The sequence below is a fragment of the Chiloscyllium punctatum genome, chromosome 1 (genome assembly GCF_047496795.1).
Source record: "Chiloscyllium punctatum isolate Juve2018m chromosome 1, sChiPun1.3, whole genome shotgun sequence".
In the NCBI taxonomy this organism is placed as follows: domain Eukaryota; kingdom Metazoa; phylum Chordata; class Chondrichthyes; order Orectolobiformes; family Hemiscylliidae; genus Chiloscyllium; species Chiloscyllium punctatum.
In genome coordinates, this window is record NC_092739.1 from 100,080,918 (window position 1) to 100,107,696 (window position 26,779).

Sequence of the window (26,779 nt, forward strand, 5' to 3'; positions counted from 1 at the left end):
AAAACATTTGTATGATATTGGCAAACTGTTAGCAGCAAACATTTGCAGCATCACATATGCCTGCTGAACTCTGTATTGATTTAAACTGACATCATTTGTGGAATCAACAATTGCAGGAAGTACAACACAACTTTCTAAAAATGGCAGTGACCGAATTAGCAATGTTGAAATCGAAGGCTGGCAGGAGTAGTTGGGAATGTGGAATTCCAAGCACAAACAGTTCAGCCACAACCTCAGTGAAAAACAAACAATGCTCAAGGGTTGACTGGCCTACTTCTGGACTGAATTTACATGTCCATATGCAAATTCAGGTCAGTTTATTTGCAAGGGGAATGAAAAGCAGCAAAGGAATTTTAGTTTACCAGCAAACAAATTCTTGTACATTGAAATATAAAATAAGCAATGTTAGAAGCCTTTTTGTCTTCTTGGGTTTTCTCCCTGAAGGAGAGTCCAATCCACACTGCAATGACCTTCAGGATGATGAGGCAAGGAGGCATGTCTGAGCCATTCCATCCAGCACAGCAATCAAATGATGGCTCTCATCTGATCCATTCATCCAACACAGCCAAATATACTGAGGTTCTACCTGTCCCGAGTGTTGCGAAGGATGGGCCTGGCCTTGCTGCCACCGAATACTCCAAGTAGTTGGACCGTTCCGTATCACCTGTACTTTGTGGAGAAGTTTATGAAGAAAAACACCTTTGACCACAAATCCATCAGGAAGTGGTCAGCACGTAGTGTCCTTCAGACTCTTCGGGAAATGGAGAGGGCGGATCCTGTTGAGCGCTTCCCTGGGCAGACTATCAAAGTCATTTGGCAGAATGCCTCATCGCCAGAACTTTGCAACAAGCACCAAGACATGACTTCATGACTTGGCTGGTGGTGAGAAGGGCTCTGCCTGTGAGATCCTTTATGCACACTCGGACTCTCTGCCGCACCGCACGCTGCCCTCGAAGCGGCTGCGGGGGGGACGAGACTGTCACACATCTCCTTCTGGAATGTGCCTATGCAGAAGAAGTCTGGAGATGAATGCAATGGTGTTTGTTGAGGTTCGTCCTGAGAAGCTCCGTGACGTGGGACTCTGTGCTCTATGGTCTGTTCCCCGGGATGCACACCGAGACGAACATCAACTGTGCCTGGAGGATCATCAACTCGGTGAAAGACGCTCTTTGGACAGTCCAAAACCTGTTGATCTTCCAGCTGAAAGAGTTGACCCTGACTGAATGTTGCAGACTGGCACATTCCAAGGTCTAGGACTACGTGTTGAGGGGCGTGCTGAAGCTTGGGGCAGCTGCCGCCAAGGCATGGTGGGGAAAGACCACTGTGTAACATCTGCCTGCCTAAGAAGAACAGGGGGGCCACCCAGTCATTTGGGCTCTGCTGATGCCTCAGCAGAAGAGCTGGATAGTAAATGTACAGACTTGTATATAGGAAAAATAAATTTCGATGTCTGTATGTAAAGCAATGTAATGTGTGCACAAGAATGGCATGACCAATTGTATAGAGATCCAAATAATTTTATGAATAAAGTATATTTTTGAAATTAAAAAAAAACACAGCCAAATGACCCTTCAACTAATCTGCGCTTCTCTGGCAATTGCATTTTTATTCGCATGTTAAAGTGAGTATCTCCTGTAGGGGAATCATGGGAGCTTAGCTACATAGTCACTCCTTGGTTTTATTCATGCTGATCAGTGTGATCAGTGTGCTGACTACTGATTTCCAGACTCAGAGGCTGCAGCTGTGCATGCACCTCAGAGGTCTGCACACCATAAAATAAATAATTGGGACCAAATGCCGCCAGCCCGTAAAAAAATGGAACAGTAGCAGGCCATTCAGCCCCCTTGAGTCTGCTCGCCATTAGTAAGATCATGGCTGATCCGACATTTCTCACGTCCACTTCCCTGCCCTTTCCCTGTAACCCTTGATTCCCCTGCTAATCAAGAATCTCTTGATGTCAGTCTTATAGTCTTATGGTAAATGCTGCCTTGATATCAAGCACAATCATTCTCCCCTCACCTCTTCAGTTCAGCTCTTTTGTCCATGGTTGGATCAAGGCTGTAATGAGGTCAGTTGCTGAGTAGCCCTGGTGGAATCCAAACTCAGCATCAGTGAGCAGGTTATTATTGACTAAATATTATTTGATAGTGCTGGTGACAACACTTGCCATCACTTTGGTGTGTTTTTCCAGTACCACACTTTTCAACGATGATCAAGAGTAATCTAATAGGGCAGTATCTGGGTGGGTTATATTTTTCCTGTTTTTTCTCTGTGGATAGGATGCAGCTGGGATATTCTCCATATGGTAGGTGTCCATGCTGTAACCATATTGAAACAGTTTGGCTAAGATTGCCGTTACAGGTGCGTAGCTAGTTTTAATATACAAGTCTTCAATAGTATTGCCAGAATATTGTCTTGATATCATGTGGAGAGGATGGAATTGGTTGAAGATTGATATTTATGATGCTGGGGACTGGCTGATGTGGATCAAGCGCCTCAGTACCTCAGCTGGAAGATGCTTGCAGATCCTTGCACGTGGCACTAATGTGCATGAACAGCCCCCTCATTGAGGATGGGTATTTTGATGGAACATCCTGTTACCATTGATGCTTAATTATCCACCATCATTCAGGATTGCAGAGCTTAGATCTGATCCAATAGTTGTGGGATTTCTTAGCTATGTCAATTGCATGCACCTTCTACTTTCTAACATGCAAGTTGCCCTGTGTTGTAGTTTCATCCTGTTGACATGGTATGGCTGGAGCTTGTTTCAAGCATACCTTCCTGCATTCTTTATAGAACTGGGTAGATCCCTCTACTTGCTGGCATAGTGGGGAATAGCCTGGGTCATGAGGTTACAGATTGTAATGTTGTTGCTGACGACCCATAGTGCCTTATTATTGCTCAATTTTAAGTTGCTATTCTGAGTGCATCCCATTTATCACAATGGAACATGATGGAGATTATGGTCAATGTGAAATTAATGCCTTCATCTCCACAATGACTGTGCAATGTTCACTCATACCAATGTATCACGGACAGATGCACCTGTAAGAGGTAGATTGATAAAAATGTAGTAAATTATTCTGCCTTGTTGTTTCCCTCAGTCTGGCTGATACATCCTTCAGGTCTTCGCACTCAGTCAGTAGTGGAGCTACTTATTGGTCATGGACACTGATGTACCCACCCAGAGTACATTTGATGCCCTTGCCAACCTCAGTGCTTCCTCCAAGTGATGTGCAATATAAAGAAGCACTGACTCATCAACTGTGGTGGGCAGGAGAGACGTCAGGAGCTTGTAGTGGTAGATTGTAATAAGTGGGATGTTTTGTTGCTCATGTTTGATCTGATGCAATGAGAACACTCCCTCCCTCCTATATCATTAAATCTGATGGACCCATCCTACCAGTGGGAAAGGATATGACATGGATGGTGTTGCAGGACTTTGGGCCATTGCCAGTAAGATATGATTCAGTAAATGTAACTGCATCAGGCTGTTGCATGGCTAGTCTGTGAGACAGCTCTCCCAATTTTAGTACAAGCCTGCAGGTGTCAGCAAGGAGCACTTTGCAGGCTGGCAAAGGCATGGTGTGCATTTGGCATTGCCAACACTTACACCAATGCAGGGGAATCCTCTGTTAACTCTTGTTCAAATTTGATGCAAATGAGTGGCTTTCTGATCCATTTCAGAGGGTTATTAGAAGTCAACCCCATGGCAATTGGTAAGGAGTTAGATGAAGATGAGATTGGGTGAGGATGGTCATTTTCCTTTTCTGAAGGATATTACTGATATTACAGTAGGACGTACATTTCAATTTTAATTTCAACAGGGGTATCAATAAGTTGCCACCATCATTTCTGTCCTGTATGGGGTGAAAGGAGGGGTGCCCACCCATGGGAACTGCCAACCAAATTAAAGAGTTGGCAGCACAGGAGCCCCACTAGGAATAGTGCTCACTGCTGAAACATGCAGAAAACCTGAAACCTACACAAGACTGATGGTAAAATGTTTAAAAACTTTAAAATGTACTGATGGAGGAGAGACCCCTCTGCAGCAACTGCAAGGGTCACAGGGACTACCTGCCTTGTTTGGGCCCTCTGAATGAAAACAATACTTTCTCCTCACAAAGGTGTTACTGGTATTCAACTGACATCCTACCTGTGTAGCAAGGGGATGATCTGCTCTTGAAAAAATGTCAATAAAATGACTATCAATAGACCATTGCAATATTTATATTTGCTTCCCTCCACCTTGTCGTACAGATAGTTTTGCAGGGCAGCACGGTGGCTCAGTGGTTAGCACTGCTACCTCACAGTGCCAGGGACCCGGGTTCTGTTCCAGCCTCAGGTGACTGTCTGTGTGGAGTTTGCATGTTCTCCTCGTGTCTGTGTGGGTTTCCTCCCACAATCCAAAGATGTGCAGGTTAGGTGAATTGGCCATGCTAAATTGCCTGTAGTGTTCAATGATGTGTAGGTGAGGTACATTAATCAGGGGTAAATATTGGGTAGGGGAATGGTGTCTGGTTGGGTCATTCTTCAGAGGGTTGGTGTGAATTTGTTGGGTCAAAGGGCTTGTTTCCACACTATAGGGATTCTATGAAAGTCAGTTCCACTGATGGTACAATGGCTCGAAGCAAATTATCATATTGGGAAGCCAATTACAACTGGCTCCCCATAATTCCACCAGTCTCCCAATATGATCTGACTTTCCAGGAGCAGTCACATTCTGCTCTGTAACTCTGGAGCATTTGTATGGGCCACATTTGAGTAACATTAGCACAAATCTACCAACTCTCTGCACTTAGATGTCAGTCCATTCTCTTACAGTCACCAACATTCCCACATGCAGAAGACAACTGTGTCTCGTTGGCAGCAGAGATATACTGTGCTAAGCGCAAGTAGGAATCTGCCACCTGAACTACATACACAGAATTCTAGGAAAATAAGTAACATTAATCCTTGCATTCTGTGATAGGTTGGTGAGGCAAGGTTAAAAAAAATAATATTAGCAGGCATTTAAGTGTCTGAATCAATCAAGGGAGTACATGCCTGGGCCATACAACCTTGGCATATTTAAAACTGACAGCTATGTAATTACATCCTCACTTGCAGTAACAATTATTTTTCACTAACAGTAATCAGATTATTATGGTTTTCAGTTCAGGGGCTTGATGATGTTTTGCCTTAAAACACACTAATTCGTTCATGTCAACCTTCCACTTCATGGAAACTTTACTGGTTACTTGGCTGGTCATTTTGCTTGACTGTTTGGCAATAAGAATATGGAATAGGAAGTAATCTTGGCTATCTGCAGGTTTTGAGTTGAGGGGGTTGCTGGATGTGGAGGTGGTTTAGTTGGAACGACTGCCTCGGGGCTCTGGCATTTCAGCTATTTTAAAGACAGAATAAAACAAGACACATCACTCCAGCCCTCACACACCTCTCCTCCTCAAACCCCACACCCACCCCACACCCCATACATACAAGCTCATGACTTGTTGGCAAACTCCTAACTACTCACCCCTCAATGCTGATCTATGCTACGTCAAGTCCTATAAAATACCTTTATAGCAGCAATGCAAAACTATTCCCTTTTACCCACCCCCATCTTCCTCATATCCTCCATTCCAATTAAACTCCTGCACTCACACTATCACCACAAATCCTCCATGCCAAGCACTATCATCTTTGACGTGTATCCATTCTGGATGGCCCCTCGTAAACACCATGCAAAGCTCTGCCCTGTACCCTTTTCCCACTTACCAGGTTTGTTCTGCATACTTTGGGTTTCATACCACTGAATGACAAAATCCACCTTGACTAGAATCAGTTAAATGGTCAGCTGCCCCCATGAAACATGTGCAAATCCCAATGGACCACCGTTCCTGCCACCATGAAAATGGGAAGTGCCATGGGCTGAGGTGAGAATTATAATTTCTGGGCTCAACAGCTATTTTTGCCACGACAGAGAGCTTCTCCATTGTGGTAAGAATCAAGGCCACGATATAAAATAATGTGTGCATCCTGAAAGGGGTGCAGGAGCAGAGGATCTAGGCATTTCATGTGTATATGAGACAAGCAGTGAGATCAGTTAGTAAAACATACAGCATTCTATCTTTTACAAAGGGCCATAGTCTATAAAAACATGAAGGTTAAACCCTCCCTATATAAAATGCTGGTTTAACTTCACCTGGAGTATTGCATCTAGTTTTGAGCACCACAGTTTTGGGAGAATGTGAGCACATTAGAGGGTGTGTGGGAAACATTCATGAGAATGGTTTTAGGGATAAGGGACTTCAGCTATGTTGAAACTGGGCCGTTCTCCTTGGAAGCAAACTTTGAAATCCCAACTACTTACTACAAGAATGCAATCACAAAGTAACTTTACTATGCAAGCCTATGCTCTAACTTTCAGAATTAATATGAAATAAATATGAATTAACAGGAAAACTTTGATTGGACAGCCCACAGGATGTGGGGGTGCTGATGGCCTAGTAGTCTTATTGCTGGACTGTTAATCCAAATAACATTCTGGGGATCCAGGTTCAAATCCTGCAATGGCTGCTGGTGGTGGAATTTGGATTCAGTAAAATATATCTGGATTGAAGAATGTAATGATGACCATGAATCAATTGTCAGGAAAAAGCATCTAATTTACTAATGTCCTTCAGGGAAGGAAGATGCTATCCTTATCTGACCTGGCCTACATATGACTCTGGACCCACAGCAATGTGGTTAACTCTTAACTGCCCTCTGGACAATAAATGCTGCCCTGTCAGTAATGTCTTCATCCCATGAATAAAGAGAAAAACAGGACGTGCAAACCCATTAAAATATTCTTGGTCTTCTTTTCCCGCTGATCTGACTTACTTCTTTGACTACATTCCACTCTTTTGGCCTGGTTATTCTCTAGCCTCTAACAGATACACAGTGCCTGTTTCTCCACAATACTACTGTACACCTCTGACCTATTCAATTACTTCTCCCAAGATCTCATCCCACTGGGTTTCTCAAAGTGTGCATTCAGGATTCTAATCATTGTACGATTCTAGTTCTCTGGCTGCTCTGTGCAGTCATGGTCAGTCTACTCATGGTCAGCCCTTCCACCCAGCTGAATGGAGCCAGAAAACAGCAGCATTTTAATATGAAATAACCCTGTTAGACCCGGCTTACTGACAAACTGACAGATCTGTCACTGGTATTCACTGCATTTGGAATTAGCCTCTCACTTAAAAAGCCCTGCAGTAAGAACTATCCTTGCTCCTGGTTGGGATTAAATATAAACAGCAATGAAATACCCTGTGTCCTGAATGCTACAATATACATAGATTGCAGACTTACATAGCAGAAATGGTTACAAATGGATTTTATTATGCCCTCTATAAACAATTATTTAAATTACAGGCAGGATTTCTTCAAGGTCCAACTCTGAAGTTTTGAAGTAGAAAGAATCTCGTAGTAAGTAGTCTGCAACGAATCTCTCAGTCCTAATCAGTGGTTGTTTGACAAGTTTGAGAGTCACTAGATGATCCATAGCTGTGTTCAGTCTTTCTATCTTGGGAAATTACATCAGAAGGACAACAATTAGTTCTTTTGGAAGAGTAGTAATATCCCGGTGCTATGAGCTAGTGAGGGCAGGAAAAGGATGAATGCATGGCTGAGGAGCTGGTGAATGGGAGAAGGATTCACATTTTTGGATCATTGGAATCTCTTTTGGGGTAGAAGTGACCTGTACAAGAAGGTCAGATTGCATCTAAATTGGAAGGGGACTAATATACTGGCAGGGAAATTTGCTAGGGCGGCTCGGCAGGATTTCAACTAGTAAGGTGGGGAGGGGGGAATGGGGTTGGGACCCAGGGAGATAGTGAGGAAAGAGATCAATCTAACACTGGTACAGTTGAGAACAGAAGAGAGTGAAATAGTCAGGGCAGGCAGGGACAAGGTAGGACTAATAAATTAAACTGCATTTATTTCAATGCAAGGGGCCTAACAGAGAGGAGGGGTGGTGGTGGTGGGGGGGGTAGGGTGGGGGGGGGGTGGTATTTTTGATAAGGGATAGCATTACAGCTGTGCTGAGGGAGGATATTCCTGGAAATACATCCAGGGAAGTTATTTAGGTGGAACTGAAATAAGAAAGGGATGATAACCTTATTGGGATTGTATTATAGACCCCCTAATAGTCAGAGGGAAATTGAGAAACAAACTTGTAAGGAGACCTCAGCTATCTGTAAGAATAATAGGGTAGTTATGGTAGGGAATTTTAACTTTCCAAACATAAACTCGACTGCCATAGCGTTAAGGGATTAGATGGAGAAGAATTTGTTAAGTGTGTACATGACAATTTCTGATTCAGTATGTGGATGTACCTTTCGGAAAGATATTGTGAAACCTGAAAGGGTTCAAAAACGTTTTACAAAGATGTTGCCAGGGTTGGTGGATTTGAGCTATAGGGAGAGGCTGAACAGGCTGGGGCTGTTTTCTCGAGCGTCGGAGGCTGAGGGGTGATCTTATAGAGGTTTACAAAATTTTGAGGGGCATGGATAGGGTAAATAGGCAAAGTCTTTTCCCTGGGGTCGGGGAGTCCAGAACTAGAGGGCATAGGTTTAGGGTGAGAGGGGAAAGATATAAAAGAGACCTAAGGGGCAACTTCTTTACGCAGAGGGTGGTACGTGTATGAAATGAGCTGCCAGAGGAAGTGGTGGAGGCTGTACAATTGCGATATTTAAGAGGCATCTGGATGGGTATATGAATAGGAAGGGTTTGGAGGGATATGGGCCAGGTGCTGGCAGGTGGGACTAGATTGGGTTGGGATATCTGGTCGGCATGGACAGGTTGGACCGAAAGGTCTGTTTCCATGCTGTACATCTCTATGACTCTATGACCCTATGACACTTCTTTAATATTGCAGTACCGTATTGTTACAGAAGCAAAATAACTTAAAGCCCTCGAACTGAAAATTGAACTATCTGATTAATATAATTGAAAACCATCAGTGTGGAAAAGCTATATTTCTTGTCATAGCAGTCGAGTTAGTATGGATCAAAGTAATGTAGCAAGACTGAACTGGTCCTAAGCATGTTTCTCTTGGCTGATGCTGAATCCACAGTTTTGGATTAAGGTTTTGTTAAGTTTAACTTTGAACAGTGTTGTTTCGATGAGATCAAACAATTCCTTCCTCTGGATCAATGGCAAGAGGATGAGAATACCACTGTAATTTTGGAGATCCTATTAATTAAAAGATCTGTTTCTCAAACTACAGTGTACAGAATGACAAGTATATATGTGGAAAGTGATCAAAGAGTATTATAAATTCTGACATGAAAGTAACAGTTCAGACTGCTTTCTCAATGCAGTAGCATGGATCTTCAGCTGCTCAATGAATTGCTCACAGCTTTGTTCAATGAATGGCAACAGGAAACAAGCCTTCAAATGTCATAATCAACCAATGCACTAACAGCTCCTTTAATGATACATATGTTAAGTGGAGTTAACAATGAAGATAAGGTCAGCCAAGACATCTGATGTTTATCTGGACCTTTTAAAACATTAGATGATGAGGTTGCCCCCATCAAAAACATCACCAAAAAATGACATGAAAAATCTGACATTAAAAAATTCACATAGTCCTTCACTGAACATATTTTCAGGCAATTACAATTTTGTTAATTCTGATTTATATTTTATTCCTATTTGGAAGACTTATTCAGCAAACAGTGGAAATCTGATGAGCTAGCTTTCAGATCTGATGAAACCCCTTACTCAAAGGCATGGAAACATTGGCCTGAATCTTACCTTTCTTTAACTGTGTGATTTGCATCAGGTTTTTTGGAACGGTTTTCCTGCAAGGTCTCATGAGATTTCTTGCCTTATCTTTACAAACAGGCCTCAGAAATGATTATTCTGCCCTGTGGCATACCTTACATCCAATTTTAGCCCTGTTTTACCATGTGACATTCCAAGAGCAAATCAAACCCTCAAATTTATAACAACCCTGTTGCCCACACCATCTTTACAAGGCTGTTGTGCACTGGTGTAAGCATTGACAGTCTGAAGCTGCTGTACATAGTTTCTGAAGTCTGCCCTAGACATGGCAGACAAGAGAAATTTGCCATCCTGGTTTGTGATGGGGGCCTGGAGGTCCCTCTGGACAAGGTGGTACAAATGGAGGATGTCCTTTTTCCCCAGGACCAACAGAGAAGGCCACAACACTAGACCATGTCAGCCTGATCCAAGGTTGTCACCTAGGTTGGTGCTATTTCAGCTGACTGGAGGAAGGCCCAGCTGTGTAGGAAGAAGATCAATGGCCTTGTGGATGTAGGTTTGCTTGCTGAGCTGGGAGGTTCATTTCCAGACGTTTCATCACCCTACTAGGTAACATCTTCAGTGGAACTCAGGCGAAGCAGTGTACATGATTCCTGCTTTCTATTTATATGTTTGGCTTTCTTTGGGATGGTGATGTTATCCCCTGAGAAAAATAACAAGAAATGCCATCACCACAGGAAATGACATCACCAACCCAAAGAAACTCAAACATATAAATAGAAAGCAGGAATCAAATACACAGCTTCACCTGAGGCCCACTGAAGATGTTATCTAGTAGGGTGATGAAACATCTGGAAATGAACCTCCAACTCAACGAGCAAACCTACATCCAGAACCTCAACCTGAACTACAAATCTTCTCAAAACTCGCTATCAATGACCTTCTCCACCCTGACAAAATAAGTGCCACCATCTTCACGCAAGACACCTCACACTCACTTTACATCTGCTCCTACGCCCACCTCTCACTAAGTGATAGAATCAGAATAGCATTGATTGAAAGAATTGCTATAGATGCATGATACTGGATTAGTGGTGCTGGAAGAGCACAGCAGTTCAGGCAGCATCCAAGGAGTTTCGAAATCGACGTTTCAGGCAAAAGCCCTTCATCAGGAATGATAGATCATTAATGAGGTGAGTTTGGGATGATAACACAAGACACCTCAGAAGACCTTATGGGCCTTCCATGAAATTTGATAAAAATGACACTTGCCAAAATATGAAAAGATTAACCCCTAATTTTACTTGAGTTCTGTGAGTAGCACTAGTTGTCTGTAAATGCATTTACATGTATTTAAATAAAGTATTAGAAGTCCCTTGAGGTGAATAATCCAGTACTTTAGAAAAATAGAGAAAAGAACAGGCTATTTCCTAGCATCAAGATCTCATCACACAGCGAGATGGGAGGAACTTCTTTTAAGAAGACAGAACCATCCAGAAAGTCAGTGAATGGATTGGTGAATTTTGGAGACAATCATGAAATCCTTAGAGTGTGAAAGTAGGCCATTTGGCCCATCGAGTCAATACTGACCCTCCAAATGTATCCCACCCAGATCCATGAAATCTACCCTTTCATTTTGCATTTACTACAGCCAACCCATCGAGTCTGCACATCCCTTAACACTATGGGCAACTTAGTTTGCCAATCCACCTAACCTAAACATCTTTGGACTATGGGAAGAAACCAAAGCATGTGGAGAAAACCCACCCAGACACAGGGAGATTGTTCAAACTCCACACAGACAGTTGCATGAGGGAGGAATTAAACCCAGGTCGCTGGCGCTGTGAGGCAGCAGTGTAAGCATTGAGCCACCATGCCACCTAAGCTAATCACTCAGCAGAAAAGACCTATAGTATCAGTGGTGTAACTATTAAATCAATATAACTGTCCCCAAAACAGTCAAGACAATAGGAAACAAATGCTGAGTGGCTTCGTAATTCAAGATAGGAAAAGAGAGGCTTTGAACAGTTCCATGGATGAAAAACATTGGCGGCTCTGGTGGCTGATAGAAAATGCAGGGGGAGCAGAAGAAAGTTATTAGGAGAGCAAAGAGGGGGCATGAAAGAAACCAGGCAGATAAAATTTGAAGATATTCTATCAGTATACTAATGAGAGATGATAACAAGGGAAAGAATAGGATCTATTAGGCACAAAGGGAATAATCCGTATTGAAGCTGGCGGATATTGATAGGGTGTTAAATGAATACCTTCCTTCAGTCTTCACTCAGCAGCTGAATGTAGGTGCAGAGGATCTCCAGCAGACGGACATAGGGAGTGAGGAGGTATTGGAGGTTTTGGCGGGCTTAAACTGGATAAACTTCCAGGTGAGGATGAGTTGGAATCCAGGCTGCTGTGCGAGACAAGGGGGAAAAATACTATGATCCAAATTTCCTCTTTGGCTATAGGGGAGTTACCAGAACACTGGAGGACAGCTAATGTGGTTCAACTTTTCCAGAAAGGTGATAGGGATAAGCAAGGGAATTACAGACCAGCAAGTCTCACATCAGTGTTATTGGAGAAAATTCTGAAAGAGAGAATTAATTTCCATTTGGAGAGGCCAGATTTGACCAGGGCTATTCAACACGGCTTTATCAGAGGAGTTCATGCCTAACAAATTTGATCGAACTTTTCAAGGACATGATCAGCTATATAATTGAAGGTAGTACAGTTGATGTGATTTATATGGATTTCAGAAAGGCTTTTGACAAGTTTCAATGTGTGAGACTGATAAAGAAGGTAAAAGCACATGGGATACAGGGTAACTTGGCAAGATGTGTCCAAAGTTGGCTTAATGGTAAGAGACAGAGGATGATTTGTGTGACCTGAGGTGGGTGTCCAGTGGGTCAGTGTGGGTTCCTTAATTTTTGTGATAAATATATAAATGATGCCAATGAGAATGCTGGGGTGTGAGAAGAAAGTTTGCAGAATACACAAAGATTGGCCATAAAGGAGGAACATCATAGGTTATAAAAAGATGTAGATGGGTTATTCACATGGACAGATAAAAGGCAGATGAAATTTAATCCTGACAAATGCGAGGTGAGGTATTTTGAAAGAGCTAACAAAGTAAGGGAGTACTCACTGAATGAAAGGACACGAGGAAGCTCAAAGCAACAGAGGGATCTTGGCATGCTTGTCCAGAGATCCCTGAAAACAGCAGGACAGATTAACAGGGCAGTTAATAAGGTGTTGGGGACACTTAACTTTACCAGTCATAACATAGATTATAGAGTAGGGTGGTCATTTTGGAGCTGTACAGAACTTTGATTAGGCCACAGCTAGAGTCTTGTGTGCTGTTTTATTCCTCTGAATGGCTTCTAATAGTTTCACCATCATTGAGGTCAGACTTTGTAAGAGATAAGCTTTAGAAATAGAAGACATTAACGTCTCAGAGAGGATGACATCCTAGAACACTGAAAGCATGAAATTAAGAACTACATGTTAAGGAGTAAGTTGTGTTAGCAGTATGTTTAAGAGTCTCAGGAAGAGACAGTAACCAAAGATTATAACATTGAGTGAACGCAGATATTTGCCAAAAAGAAACAAAGTGCATTTATGCCAACTGAATGAGAAACCTTAAAGTGAAAACAGGGAGACCCTTCCCTGAGGGTTGAGTCTATGTAAGGTTGTTGTTGAGAATAAAAGGATTGAATCTCTATTTCTGATATTAATAAATAATTGTTTCAAGTATTTATTATATCATGTACAATATTTCATGATTACTTTCCTTTTGTGCATAATAAGCTTTGATATTCTTTTGCTAAAAGTACACTTGCAGCCTGTTATGATAAACAAATTGCAGAAAAATTACTTATGGCAATTAAGATTCACTTTGAAATCTGGATTGTCCAGTATTACCATTAGCTGTGAACGTAACAATAGAATTAACATGTAATAGGCAATGGAACATTGTTGTTAAGATAATGGAGAAAATCTGCATTATTGAATACTTGAAAATTCTTCAATATTGCAGATGTGAAAAATCACAATGACTATGGGCTAGAGCCATTATCAATGAATTTGGGGATGCCATAAGCATTAGATGTTCCCACAGGTACTTGAATCAAGATTTGAATTCAATGAACAAGAGAACTCAGTTGTATTGTTTTAGAACTGCAGTGAATGCTCCTTGGTTTTACCACTGATGAATGATTATTCTGCAAAACAGTGATACCCTGATCTGTCACTTCCTATTTGCAGATTGTTATATTGGTATCTCTAGTTTCTAACATAGCTGACAAATATCAGAAACAAAGAAGAGAATTTGAGTGACTGGTGAATTCAGTTCTTCCTGCTGATTTCTATTTACAATATTGTGCATGATGTTCCAAGAAGAACCATACAATATTTATTTGTAATATATTAATGCATATACATGAAATATCTGCACTTGACAGAAAATGAGAACATATGTTTTTACAGTTAGCTATAGGTACAATTGAATTATAGTACAATGTTTGTGCATATTGCACTTGATATGGTAAATAGAGACTTCATTTTAAAAGTTGTTGCTTCTCTGTTTTGCTCTGTTGATTGCAAGTTGAAAGCTGCCAGTAGCTCATACAATGAAACTATTGAATGTATTCATTCAGAATAAAGGAGATAAAGGAGGAAAAAGATAGATTATGCCAGGACAATTAAGAGAAAAACATCAATAATTTTCAAGCTTGTGAAAGCATCGAATCAGGAAATAGCTATAAAATGTTAATTCTTCCCTATCCTGTCAGTAGATAACTGACTAAAGGATAGGGAAGAACTCCTAAAATAGAAAGTAGCTTCATCAGGTGTCGTCAGATTACACCAACTGTACGTATTTAAATGAGAATTCTGAAGAAACTCAACATTCGAGGAGAAAGAAACTGTTAACGTTTTAAGTCTGGTATAATTCTTCTCCATTGACACTATCAGACCGACTGAGTTTCTTCAGCATCCTCTGTGTTTGTTTCAGATTTCCAGCATCTGAAGTATTTTGCCTACTTAATGTTTTCACTTCAGAATTTGTGCGCAAAACCTCATCTGCATGTCCTTTCCTGGACCTTTGCAATTGTTTTGAACTCAAATTTTGAAGTCAAAGGTCCAAAAGTATGAGACTGTTATAAACTTCAGTCATGTTTAATTCAGTTTAGATTTAAAATTTGGTTCAGCATTAAGCTGAGTTTTAGGTGCAGTCTGCCTAGGGTTGAATCAGGCTAGTTTTAGAACAGAATACTGGATTCAGTTGAACCGATTTTCAGTCAATTTTCTTTTCTTAAAGGGGACTATTTATTTAATGTTGAAAGTCTCTGCTGCATGAATTTACACAGGAAAATACAGAGAAATAGGAATCACAGTGCTGAGGTGTTTTGTTGTATCATAATGCAAAGGCTTTTAGAGTTGGGCAATCATTGTAAAAGTATTATGGCACAGAGCTTGGATAATATCTAAGTTTTTTTGTTTACTGTCTACCAGAGACTGTATTAGACATTTGTGGATCAGCCACTGAAGCAAGGAGAGCTCCAGGATCAGAGCTTTGCACTGCTCACAAAGAATCATGATTTCATTATTTAATCTGAATAGCAACTTGGCTCGCTTTTGAGTCTTGTGGCTTAGCTAATTGAGAATACTACCAATGCCAATCTGAGATAATGTCACAGTATCATACCATTATCATGATCAAGACTGAAATAGAATGAGCGCTGTTGAACTCCTAATATTTGAGAGAAAATACAGTAAAGAATCTTCTTAAATATAGATAGAAAGATATAAGTTACACAACTGTTGACAACTTGAGACCAGAATCTTAACTGCTAAGAAGTAGTGGATTTTGTTGGGATTCAGGCAGAGGTGGGGTGGAGGGGGGTGGGGGGTTGGGGGGGGGAGGCGCAGATTGTTTAAGTCTCTGAAAAGCGGCCTCAAGTCACGAACTCAACATGATCTCATCCAGCTTCAGGTTTAACTTGAACAATTTTGAAGCTGAATTGGAAATCTCCATAATCAATACAGAGGAACCTCAATTATCCAAAGGAGACGAATGGGCAGTATTTCATTTGGTTAATCGAATTCCAAATACTTGAATGCTGTAATGTAGTCTAGCTGAGCATCGGGACCTTGCAATCATGTAAGATAATCCGATATTCGGATAATCGAATGCCAGATAATCAAGGTTCATCTGTATATGGGAAGATGCAGTTGTCTCAGGATTACTGGCTTTAATAGCCAGCTCACAGGTTTTCTCAGCTTTCTATGAGTTGCCAAGTCCAACCAGGCAAGAACACAGCAAGGTTTGCTTCATTTGTGAAAATGACGGGTTGGGAAGACCTCGAACAATAAAACCAAAGAGCTGAAACTATCCTGTGCTGAGAAATTGGTTTTGATAGACCCTCTTTTGAGAGATTGCTTAGCCAAATTTTTGAAATTCAGGTCCCCTGTCTTAAACTATTGTCAGCCTTCACCACCACATGGGATCAGACTCTGCATTTCTAAACTTGGATCATTTGTAAAGAACAAGAGGAGCAGAAGCAATAACACCAGCAGCATTAAGATCAAAACCATCAACACCAGCACCATTATGATTAAGCCCATCAACACCAGCAGTCGCAATCATCCCTCATCCATACACCATTCTATAAGAACATGAAGGGAGATATGGAGATTCAGCAGGAAGCAAATAAAGATTCTATGCCAAGGTCTGCAGGCAGAGGAATCAGTTCTCTTGGATCGTCTGAGCAGCCATACCCCAAGAGATGCAGATTTTCATGGTAGGACACTGCTAACGTCTGCAGTCTTCTGACCCAAGTGAGCACACATTGCCAGTGGTTGTCAAGGTAATGTTCACTAGAGGCCTGAGGTACTTAATCCATTGAACAATTTACCCAGATTTTAATTTCTCAGATCCCACAGCTAGGCATATAGGAAAGAGCAATAGACTAGTAGGGTGGGTGGGGCACCATCTAAGTCTTCTTTCCACTTCTGTAGTTTCTGAAACCTTAGAATCTAAGGTTTGCTCACTGGGCAGAAACATCATTTTCAGATGTTTCGTCACCATACTAGGTAACGTCTTCATTTCAAGATGAAGCCGGAAGCTCACTGAAGCAGTATGGTGACAAAACATCGGAAAATGAACCTTCCAGCTCAGTGAGCAAACCTACATCCAGAACCTCAACCTGAGCTCCAAATCTTCTCAAAACCCATGAGAATCTAAGCCTGATGCAACAACTGTTTTCCCAATTTTCTCTGGTCTCCCTCCTGTCTCAGAGTTTATTTAGTTGAGATTCTGCTGTATGTTTTCTTGTGCAGTTATCAGGTTATCCTATGTTTCTACTGAGGACCATATTTTTGCTGATTCAGAAATGCCCTATGAACCATTCAAAATAGTGAGTGGAACCAGGAACAGAAGCCTAGCCCACATTCCTGACAGATTCAAGTTTTGCTGGTGGGAGAAAGTGGACACTGCAAGATGGAAACCCCAATTCAACAGGTCCATTTGAGCTTAGTGGTGCATTTAAATGTCTCTACTGGCTGTTTGCAGAGTCTTAACCTATAGTGTGGGAATCACAAATTGATGAAGTAAACTTGAACTCTCCAGAACGGACCAGAAAAAAAAAGAGAAATTAAAATCTATTAAAATCTATTTCTGTTGCATATCAACAAGTGAGTTTGTTTAGAATGATAAAATGTGTTGATATACATTTAAGAAGTCATCCATTCTTCTGCTTTATTAACAGTGCCCAAATTGAACATTGTGGAGGTGGTGAATCATTTTCCAAAGACAGTGTTCTCAAAATACATGCTAGAATACATTTTACTTTACCATTGCCCATCAGAGTTGGAGTACTGTTGAATGGAGGTGCCAAACTGAACATTTGAAGGGCCTGACAACTTTCTGGCATCCAACACATCAACATTAAAGGCCTGGGACGGCTGAAGAAGAAGGCTACCTAAATGAAGCACAAAACATAACATCACAATTAGATAGAGAAGAAAATAAATATTTCAGAAGAATTGCTACAATATCACATATTCTGCATTTCTCAAGCCTATTTGAGTATTGATACTCGAGCCATTCTATAGATTTTTACTTTATCTTTAAGCATTTTTGCTTTAGAAATGTGATGGCTGATCAATAATTTCAGAGCTGGAGATCTCTTCTTGCATCAGATATATCTTTGCTTTGGCAATACAGTGTTTTTACTCTTGCTCAGCCAGCTGATGGAAAATGCGGACCAGCTCTCTTATCCAGATATCCAGAGGCCCCACCATTTTTGAAGGCCCCAGTTCGTTCCCATACCTATGGAGAGCTGGTTGCCCCAATGCGTGCCACACTGCAGCTCACTTCCTGCTGTGTATTGGGTCGATCTGGTAGGCATGATGGTGCGTCCATCCATCAGTAGGAAGAGTTGTGTTTGTGGAAGACGTGGGGCCCAGGAAACAGTGACCCGTATCAGAGAATCACCAAATTGTTAAGGTACAGAAGGAAGCCATTCAGTCCATCGCGTCTGCAATGACTCTCTGAGCATTTTAACTTTGTGTCACTCTCCAGCCTTTTCCCCATAACCCTGCACATTGTTTTAGGTTTATTTTTACAAGTTCCACTGGGTCATCTGTTTAAAAACAGCCCAAAATCTATGCAGGGAAATGATTCATTTCAAAGAATTCTGATAAGCAAATGAATGTGAGAGAAAATGAATCATTTTACACTACACCTCAATATCTCAATTTTTGCATCAATTCATGAAGCTTCCATTGAAATCCTCTACTAATTATCAACATTATACACAGTATGCACAGACAAGAGACTGTGATGTACTTGCATTTACAATACATGTAGCTCTGAATGGACTTAAATTTAGGGCAAAAACTTTAGATAATAAGTATTTAAGGTGAATTTCTAAATTTTTTTTTCTTATTTCTCCTCTTTGCAAGCTACATTTTATGTTCTGGATCTTTAAATGAGTTTCTCTGGCATCAAAATGATCAAAAATTTAAATGTTTCAAGCATTGCACTTTCAGAAATGCAACTGCTAATGCACATGAAGGAATATAAACTCAGTTCTGAGCATCTTGATGTCTGGATCATTTACACTGTTGTTACATGTCTATTTTAACATTCTGAATAACGCTAATGAGATTTCCAAGAAATGCTATTGTAAACTGCTAGTCATGATACCTGAGGAAACACTATCCAGGATGCTATGACAGTAGAACCTCTTCTATGTCACTTCACAAGACCTTATATCAGAATCAGCTGTGTATTTGAAAGTAATCATTTGCTGCACCCTTCAATCTGTAATGGAGAAATTTTCATTGTTTACGTGCTCAGCTGCTCCCGCCTGCTTTGTCATTCAAGTATTAACTCCAAACAGTACAGATGAGTAGGCTGAATTTGAATGTATGTAGGTTAACTAAATGTTACAATAACCAACTAGAAGCATCTTTCATTCCCAAGCATCCAGGAAACTAAATCCAGAAGAGGTCAAACCATTTTCCCTAATAATCAAAAATATTCTGGAATTCCATGAATAAATGTTAAATTTAGAGCAAAGAAACCAATCTCATCAATAGGCCTTTATATATACTCCTCCCACCTACTCCATGAGTATCTCCCACCTACTCCTTTTATTCCATTCTCCATTATATACTTACCTCACTTTCCCTTAAATGCATCTATGTTATAAACCACTACGACTCCATGCCATTCTGAACAATGTGTTAGTAAAGTATAATTTAAATATTTTTTTAAAATAAAGAATCAATAGAACAATAAACAATTGCCAGATCTGGTGTCAGCCATAATTCATTTTATTGAAGTATGCAGGCAATTTGCCTAAATGCCTGGTCCCTTTAAAAAAGATTGCATGACAACTTAATGATGTGAACAGTCTGCTTATGAACATTTGGTAGCTGTCAGGATTCACAGTACTGAGGAAACATTGGTTTGATTGCAAGTAAATGTGTGAAGTAATTCATCCTGGCTTTGCATTAAACAATTATGAACTATCTTAGTTAAAGATAATTATAATTTTAAGTGTAATTGTCAAAAGAAGCAGAGGTGATATGGGGAATTAAAGCAGAATGATCAAGAATCCCGACAGTATGGAAACAGGCCATTCAGCCCAACAAGTCCACACTGACTCTCCAAAGAGTAATCCACCCAGACCCTATTACTCTACATTTACCCCTGACTAATGCACCTAAGCTACACATCCCTGAACACTATGGGCAGTTTAGTATGGCCAATTCACCAAACTTGCATGTCTTTGGATTAGAGGAAACCAAAGCACCCGGAGGAAACCCACACAGATACAGGGAGAATGTGCAAACACTACACAGACAGTAATCGAATCTGGGTCCCTGGTGCTTTAAGGCAGCACTGCTAATCACTGAGCCACTGTGCTGCCCTGAATTGCAGTGGGTCTGGAGTCAATCATAGGTCAGACCAGGTTAGGATGCTAAAAAATGCAAAGAACTCCAGATTCTGGAAATCTGAAACAAAAACAGAAATTCTTGGACATAGGTTTGCTCATTGAGCTGAAAGGTTCATTTCCAGACGTTCATTACCTTACTATGTAACATCTTCAGGAGACTTTATGCAAAGCAATGCTGAAACTTCCTGCTTTCTATTGATATGTTTGGGTGTCTTTGGGTTTGTGATGTTATTTCCTGTGGTGGTCACTTGCTGTTCCTTTTCTCAGGGGGTGGTAGATGGGATCTAACTCAATGGTTTGTTGATAGAGTTCCGGTTGGAATGTCATGCTTCTAGGAATTCTTGTGCATGTCTTTGTTTGGCTTGTCCTAGGATGGATGTGTTGTCCCAGTTGAAGTGGTGTCCTTCCTCATCCGTATGTGAGGATACTAGTGAGAGAAGATCATATCTTTTTGTGGCTAGTTGATGTTCATGTATCACCAAACTCTATCAGAAAACATCGAGTTAGACCCCATCTACCACCCCCTGAGAAAAGGAACAGGAAGTGACTTCACCACAGGAACTCACATCACCAACCCAAAGAAACCCGAACATATAAATAGAAAGCAGGAAATTTCAGATTGCTTTGCATAAAGTCCACTGAAGGTGTTACTTAGTAAGGTAATGAAACGTCTGGAAATGAACCTTTCAGCTCAGCAAGCAAACCTACATCCAAAACCTCAACCTGAGCTACAAAACTCGCTAAAAACAGAAATTGCTGGAAAATCTCAGTAGGTCTGGCAGCATCTGTGGAGAGAAATCAGAATTAATATTTCAGGTCCAGTGATTGTTGTTTAGATAAAGATGGCAATTTCCCTCTCTGAAGAGTATTTGTGAACCAGATGATATTTTCCAACAATTTCCACTGATAGAATTACCTGAGAAAAAGCAGCATTTATTTTAATTTTAAAACTCATTATCGATTTAATAACTTCTTAAATCTCTTTATTAAAGTTTATTTTAATCCTAAGATTTCAGTACTATTCAATAAAACAACAGTCCTTTCAAATGCAGTTTCCCATTCTTCATACTGCCTACTCCATCCTCTCATACATACCATTAACAACTCTAGACTTAACTTCTTAAAAACTCTTGTTAAAGATCCCTGAGCTCATTGCCATATTTACTTCAACTCTTCCAACACGCTTTTAGTGTCCTATCTGTTGTGGGTGCAAGTAACAATATATTTTGATTTTCAATACATTTGGATTACTCAAATTTCTCATTCTATTTGATGGACTTATTATCATAAATTTTGTGGTAAAAATACATTTCCAAACTGTCTTACATGAAATTAGCAAAAATACCCAGATATAATAATAAGTTTGTAATTTCTTTTGCAATGAAGTGGATACATTGGCAAGTAATATTCAGAGGATGTTAACTCTTTGAATAAGTGCAGTCATGGAACAAGAATCTACAAGATCCTTATTCTATAAAATACTTGTTACTGTACCAGAGTTAACTTTTCTGTAGATCTGGCTACATTAGCCAGCTCTGTAGCACAAATCTCTGTTGCAAATTCAGTGTGTAGAAAACACTGCACAAGCACCTACTGAGTGACTGACAACGCAGACTCTATTTGGATTAATCCAACTTTATAATATGGCCACATTTCACTAATGAAATAAATGCAGTTTTGGGAACGGCCTACAAATGACTTCAAAGATTTGCCACATGGGCCAGTGACAACAAAACTAAAGCGCAATATTAGCGAGTAGCGTTGGTAATCATTTTCACATGGGAATTCAGAATATTGAGTGGATCTCCGCCAAACTATTATATGCGGTCTCCAAGGTAATCCAGTAAGTAATATTGCAACTTGCATAGATTTAGAAAGTTTCAAAGTTTCTGCTGCTAATTACTTACTTTTAAAGTAGATTTGTTCTGAATAACAGAAACTGCAATCAGAAGTGATAGAACTAAGCAATCCCATAGCCAATGGATCATATCTAAGCTCTACAGTTCTGCCACATCCAGTCAAGAATGGTGCTGGACAATTAAACAACTCACTGGCCGAGGAGTAAGCTCCACAATGTCCTCAGCTCTAATGGTGGAAGAGCTCAAAACATCAGTGCAAATGGCTGAAGCATTTACAACAATATTCAGCCAGAAGTGCCAAATGGATGATCCATCTTGATCGCCTGAAATGGTCCCTACCATCATAGATGTCAGTCTTTAGCCAATTCAATTCGCTCCATGGAATATCAAGAAACAATTGGAGGCACTGGATACTGCAAAGGCTATGGGCTCTGAGAACATACCAGTAATAATACTGAAGCCTTGTGCTCCAGGACTTGCTGTTCACCTAGATATGGAATGTTTTGCTTTAAACTTTAAGTAGTTGGCACTCCTTCCCTGCAAATGTCAACAAATGATGATGTTCCTTCATCATTTAATGCTTTACAATGTATTAATGAACTTGACGTAAGACACTCCCTCTTGCTCAGGAGGACATTCTGCCTCAAAGAGTTTCATGTCAATGGGTGGGGCCGCTGGCAATGGTTAACATATGTTGGACAGATCCTATGTCCTGAACTAGGATGGAAGAAGGTATGGGCATCTAATGAACAGGAACAGGAGGGGAGGCATGTGGTTGGGGGAAGGTGTGAATGGTACTCTTTATGTAGAAGCCGGATGTGGGGTGGTGTTGACTCGACACTGAAAAAGACCCGGTGGATGGGTGGGGCATGATATAGTAAGGGGCCAGTGAGGGAGAAACACCCAGCTTTCTGCTCACCTGGATCCCAAGCAGGGTGACCTTCCTGACCTTCTCTCTCCAGTCTAAAAATTGAGGCTGGGTTGGCTGTTGCCCTTATGTGTTAGCCATTGCTGTATTGTTACTACTGTATAGGTGGCATGGTGGCTCAGTGGTTAGGGCTGCTGCCTCACAGCACTAGAGACCCGGGTTCAATTCCAGCCTCGGGTGACTGTCTGTGTGGAGTTTGCACATTCTCCTTGTGTCTGCATGGGTTTCCTCCCACAATCCAAAGATGTGCAGGTGAGTGAATTGGCCATGCTAAATTACCCACAGTGTTCAAGGATGTGTACGTTAGGTGCATTAGTCAGGGTAGGGGAATAGGTTTGGGAGGGATACTCTGTGGAGGGTTGGCATGTACTTGTTGGGCCAAAGGGCCTGTTTCCACACTATAGAGATTCTATGATTGAGTGTACTAGCAGAACCTAATGGGCTTTAAGCTACAGATTGTGGAAGAAAACAAGACAGAGGGCAATAAGCAGATCTGATGTTTGGTTAGATAGCTCAGATGGTTAGAGTGTACTGCTAATAATGCCCAAGATTGTGGGTTCAATCCCCACACTGACCAAGTGCAGTGCTGAGGTTGGCAAGTGTGTGATGTTTGCAGTGCTGTGTCAGGGTTGGTCGTTGCTTTTGTAGGCTCATTTGTTAGATCTACTGCCTCACAGCAGCAGAGACCTGTGATTAATTCCAGCCTTGGGCGTTGGTCTGAGGGAGGAAACCAGAGCAAATATGCAGACACTGACAGAATGTGCAAAGATAGGCGAGTCAGGCAGATTAGCAAAAGTAAATTCAGGATTATGGGGATAGGATTGGGAGCCAAGGCTCAGTGGGATACTTGGAGGGTCGGAGCAGACTATGGACCAAATAGCCACTTTCCACACTGTAGGAATTCTGCAGTCTGTCACTGGGTGGTAGGGTGGCTCAGTGACTAGCACTGCAGCCTCACAGCACCAGGGTCCCAGGCTCGATTCCAGCCTTGGGTGATTGTTTGTGTCAAGTTTGCACATTCTCCCTGTGTCTGCGTGGGTTTCCTCTGGGTGCTCTGGTTTCCTCCCACAGTCCAAAGATGTGCAGGTCAGGTGAATTGGCCATGCTAAATTACCCAAAGTGTTAGGTGCATTAGTCAGAGGGAAATGGGTCTGGGTGGGTTACTCTTTGGAGGGTCAGTGTGGACTGGTTGGGCTGAAGGGCCTGTTTCCACACTGTAGGGAATCTAAGCTAATCAATCTTTATCACTGACTACCATGTTATATGAGGTTGTCAGTGCCATTGCTTACTAATCTCCTACCCTCCTATTTTATGGTAATGATACTATTGTCCCCGATTACCCTGGTCTTGTAGAGGAAAACCTCTTGCTCGTTAATGAAAGGAGGTTCGTGTCTTAAATAAGTTGTGACTTATTATATTTTAGCAACTAAGTACAGGGGACCATGATTTGCAAATGTCTGATTTATGGATGCTCATATTATGAATGCAATCCCATATAGGGATGTAATTTTAAATATATAACATACAAACCATCTCTGTACTTATGAACAGCTATTTATACAGTCTTACATTGTGTTCTGACTTGCCTACAAATCAATTTGTGAACAGAATCAATAATGGAACCCTATTCCCAACTCTGGGACTATCTGTACCAGTTTCACTGATGTGAAAGATATTGTGACTGAGACTATGGAGAAGACCTGGACAGTAGATCTTACCCTTTCAAGATCTTAAACTGTTTTATAACCAGGTCTATATAGCATCAACATAGTGGGTGTTTCTTAAGGGACTTGTCAGCATTTCAGACCCTCCTTCCGTCCTATTACAAGCACCTGAGAGCGTCCGTTATGACAACGGCAGCCGGGTGGACTCAGTTCTCACCTGACTACTCCCTCCCCTAATCTTAACAACAGGTGGGGGAAGGCAGGGAGTGGCAGAAAGGCAAATATGATGATTTTACAAGGCCTCTTAACTGAAAAGCTGTCAGGGAGAGCCTGGTCAACCCTGCCTGAGAATAACTTCCAGAAGGGAATTAGATAATATTTGAAGTTAAAAACTGAACAACACCAGGTTATAGGCCAACAGGTTTATTTGAAAAAAAAACCAAGCTTTTGGTGCGCTGCTCCTTCATCAGGTAGCTAGTGGGGCAGAATCATAGTCATAGAATTTATCATAAAGGATCAAAATGTCATACAACTGATGCAATGTGTTGAACAAACCTAGATTGTTGTTAAGTCTTTAATCACTTAGAATAGGTATGTAGGTTTCAATTGATTAATTTTTAAATCCTAGAACTTCTTTCAAGTCACATTCCTGAGATATTTTAAGATTTTATCAGTTTAAAGAAAAGGTGACATCTCAGCTCAGACAATGCTAGAGTTAGAGTTAGACAAACAAGGTTAGAGTCTGTCTGTATTCCAACCTTGAGTCAGACTGGTTCTATTTCTAAAGTAGGAATTTATAAAATGTCACAAAAACTGACTGCCTACAGATTGTGTGCATTTTGAACAAAATAAACTGCATCTCCAAGTACGAATCTGCAATGCAAATTCACTCTGTAGACTTATGAGTATGTATTAGGGGGAGAGAGAGAGAGAGAGAGAGAGATTGAGAGGGAGAGAGAGAGTGAGTCTGTGTGTGTGTGTGTGTGTGTGTGTATATGTGTGTGTGTGTGTGTGTATGTGCATTGAAGGAGAACTAATTACATGGAGAAAGCAGGATAATGGTTCCAGTTGGGCTATTGTGCCAACAAACAGACACAAGAATGCTAGATTAAGGTATCTCTTTCTATCCCCTTTAATTCCATGATTCTGTTAGTTGGTCCTAGATTAAATATTAATAGTATGAGCAGAGGTTCGTAAAGTTTTTCACTGCTAAGACAGAATTGTGAAATTGAGGAATGTATTATGATTGAGTAATAGTAAAGGAATGGCCCTGCAGTACATTAACAAAGATGGAGTGAGGTTTAAGGAGGTGGATAGCATATTAATCTACCAAACTGCTTTGTTCCAGATAGGGTCTGAATTATGGGGTATGCAAGTCTTCAAATTAAAAGAGCTGGAAATCACACTGTTTTAAATTGATAAACATTTATTAGCTTTTTCTCATTCTTTCAAATGATGTTATCATTACTGACTAGACTATCCCTAATAGTCAGTAATTAAGAGTAAACCACATTGTGGGTCTGGAGTCACATATAGGCCAGACCAGGTAAGAATGGCAGATTACCTTCCCTAAAGGACATCACTGAACCACATGAGCCTTTACAACATATATTAGTGGTTACATAGATATCATTTTCCACAGAATTTTTGTTGACTTCAAATTTCACCATCAAGAGGTGATTTGAGCTTATATCTCGTGTTCTAGATGAACAACCTAGTGACATTATCACTATCTCGCTGCCTCACCATCACAAATACAAAATCAATTGTTACAGAACTCCTGCTCTCAGATTCCAACTACACATGAGCTGATGTAAACTGATGTCACTTGGTGAAGAATATTCAGTCTCAGACTTTCTCTTATAGAAATGCCATACGTATAGGAATTCTGAAGGCATTTCAGGCCCTCTGGAAGTTATTAATGCAATCGGACATCAGTGGGAGGTGGTTAGTTTATTTTTCATAATAAAAGGCCATCACCTTATAACATTGTGCCTCGAATGGTACCTTACCACTGGAGATTGACACAATGCAGACATTGGAAAACTGTTCAGTTCTGATCTTAAGATTAAGGAGAGGTCATTGATAGCACAACTTAAGATG

At 40.9% G+C, this 26,779-nt stretch overlaps 1 protein-coding gene across 1 annotated transcript in view; it reads right to left on the reverse strand.

The window, feature by feature from the left end:
- LOC140477769 (integrin alpha-2-like) overlaps positions 1–26,779 on the reverse strand; it is a 188,164-nt gene that overhangs the window by 132,003 nt on the left and 29,382 nt on the right. Inside the window, exon 2 of the mRNA XM_072571628.1 lies at positions 17,612–17,738. Within this exon, the coding sequence (XP_072427729.1) occupies positions 17,612–17,738 (127 nt within the window). The remainder of the gene's footprint in view (positions 1–17,611; positions 17,739–26,779) is intronic.